The 1,022-nt window shown below is 53.0% G+C and overlaps 1 protein-coding gene across 1 annotated transcript in view; it reads left to right on the forward strand.

The window, feature by feature from the left end:
* Positions 1-562: 562 nt before the first annotated feature.
* Positions 563-1,022, forward strand: part of LOC104999773 (stAR-related lipid transfer protein 8-like) — a gene marked incomplete at its 5' end in the record, with an annotated part of 5,575 nt that continues 5,115 nt past the window's right edge. The window contains 1 exon segment of the mRNA XM_010855371.1: positions 563-789. Coding sequence (XP_010853673.1) covers positions 563-789 — 227 coding nt within the window.

Genomic DNA, 1,022 nt, shown 5'->3' on the forward strand with positions numbered 1-1,022 from the left:
CTCATCTCTTCCCTTACCCCTTTTCTCCCCTCCCTTCCTTATCCGCCCTCCATGTCCCCCTTTCCCACTTCCAGTTTTTTAGTCACAAGGCGCAGGGGAAAGTTCTTAGGGGCTGAGTGATTGCCTGCCTGCAGCCAGTCCCAGAAGAGAAAAAGAAAGTACGGGACTCGGGAATCTAGAATGTAAGCTTTAGGACCTGCCTCTGCTACGGCCTGTGCAAACTGTAGCTCCTTTTGGGTTTTAGGTAGCCCATGTGTAAATCAAGGGCATTGCAGGAGATGGTCTCTGATCCCCAGCTTCACTATTCTGGGTTTTTCAGAGAAACCCCTCCCCTGCAGTCTTGAATGGAAGAGGGGCTCATACTGCTTGCTGGCACTAGATGGGCCCGATCTCTGTACCACCCTCCCTGACAACATCTTGGCCTCTGGGCAGCCCTGGAAATCAAGACTAAGCTTCCTCCACCCTGGAGCCCGCAGCAGTGCTGACAGTGGTCCCATCTCTTTGTATATATTTTCTTTGGCGGGGGGAGGAAAAGGCCCAGAAGAACACAACTTTTCCTAAGGTTTGCTGAAACCTGCTCCTCCAGCCTTCTCTACCCCCTCGCCTCTCACTAGGAAGCTCCGTTGGCACAGCTTTCAGAACTCTCACCGGCCCAGCCTCAACTCAGAGTCATTGGAGATCAACCGGCAGTTTGCCAGCCAGATACATCTCCTGCACAAGGGCTCACTGCTGCGGCTCACCGCGTTCATGGAGAAGTACGCCATCCCCCACAAACAGGGCTGGGTCTGGTGAGTCCTCTGGGCCAGAGTGGGCACTGAGCTGCTTATCCAGGTCTTAGATCCCTCCCTGCCCCACTCCAGGGTCCTGGGAGGGTCATCCTCAGAAAGTGGGTCAGGCAGGCGGAGCCCTTATGTCAGTGGACTGGTGGGATGTGCTGGGGAACTGGAGAGGCCAGCATGACTCCAGGTGCCTTATTTTTTTTTTTTTTTTAATCTCAGTTTTATTTATTTATTTACTTTACA

The sequence above is a fragment of the Bison bison genome, unplaced genomic scaffold, assembly GCF_000754665.1.
Source record: "Bison bison bison isolate TAMUID 2011002044 unplaced genomic scaffold, Bison_UMD1.0 scf7180017853758, whole genome shotgun sequence".
In the NCBI taxonomy this organism is placed as follows: domain Eukaryota; kingdom Metazoa; phylum Chordata; class Mammalia; order Artiodactyla; family Bovidae; genus Bison; species Bison bison.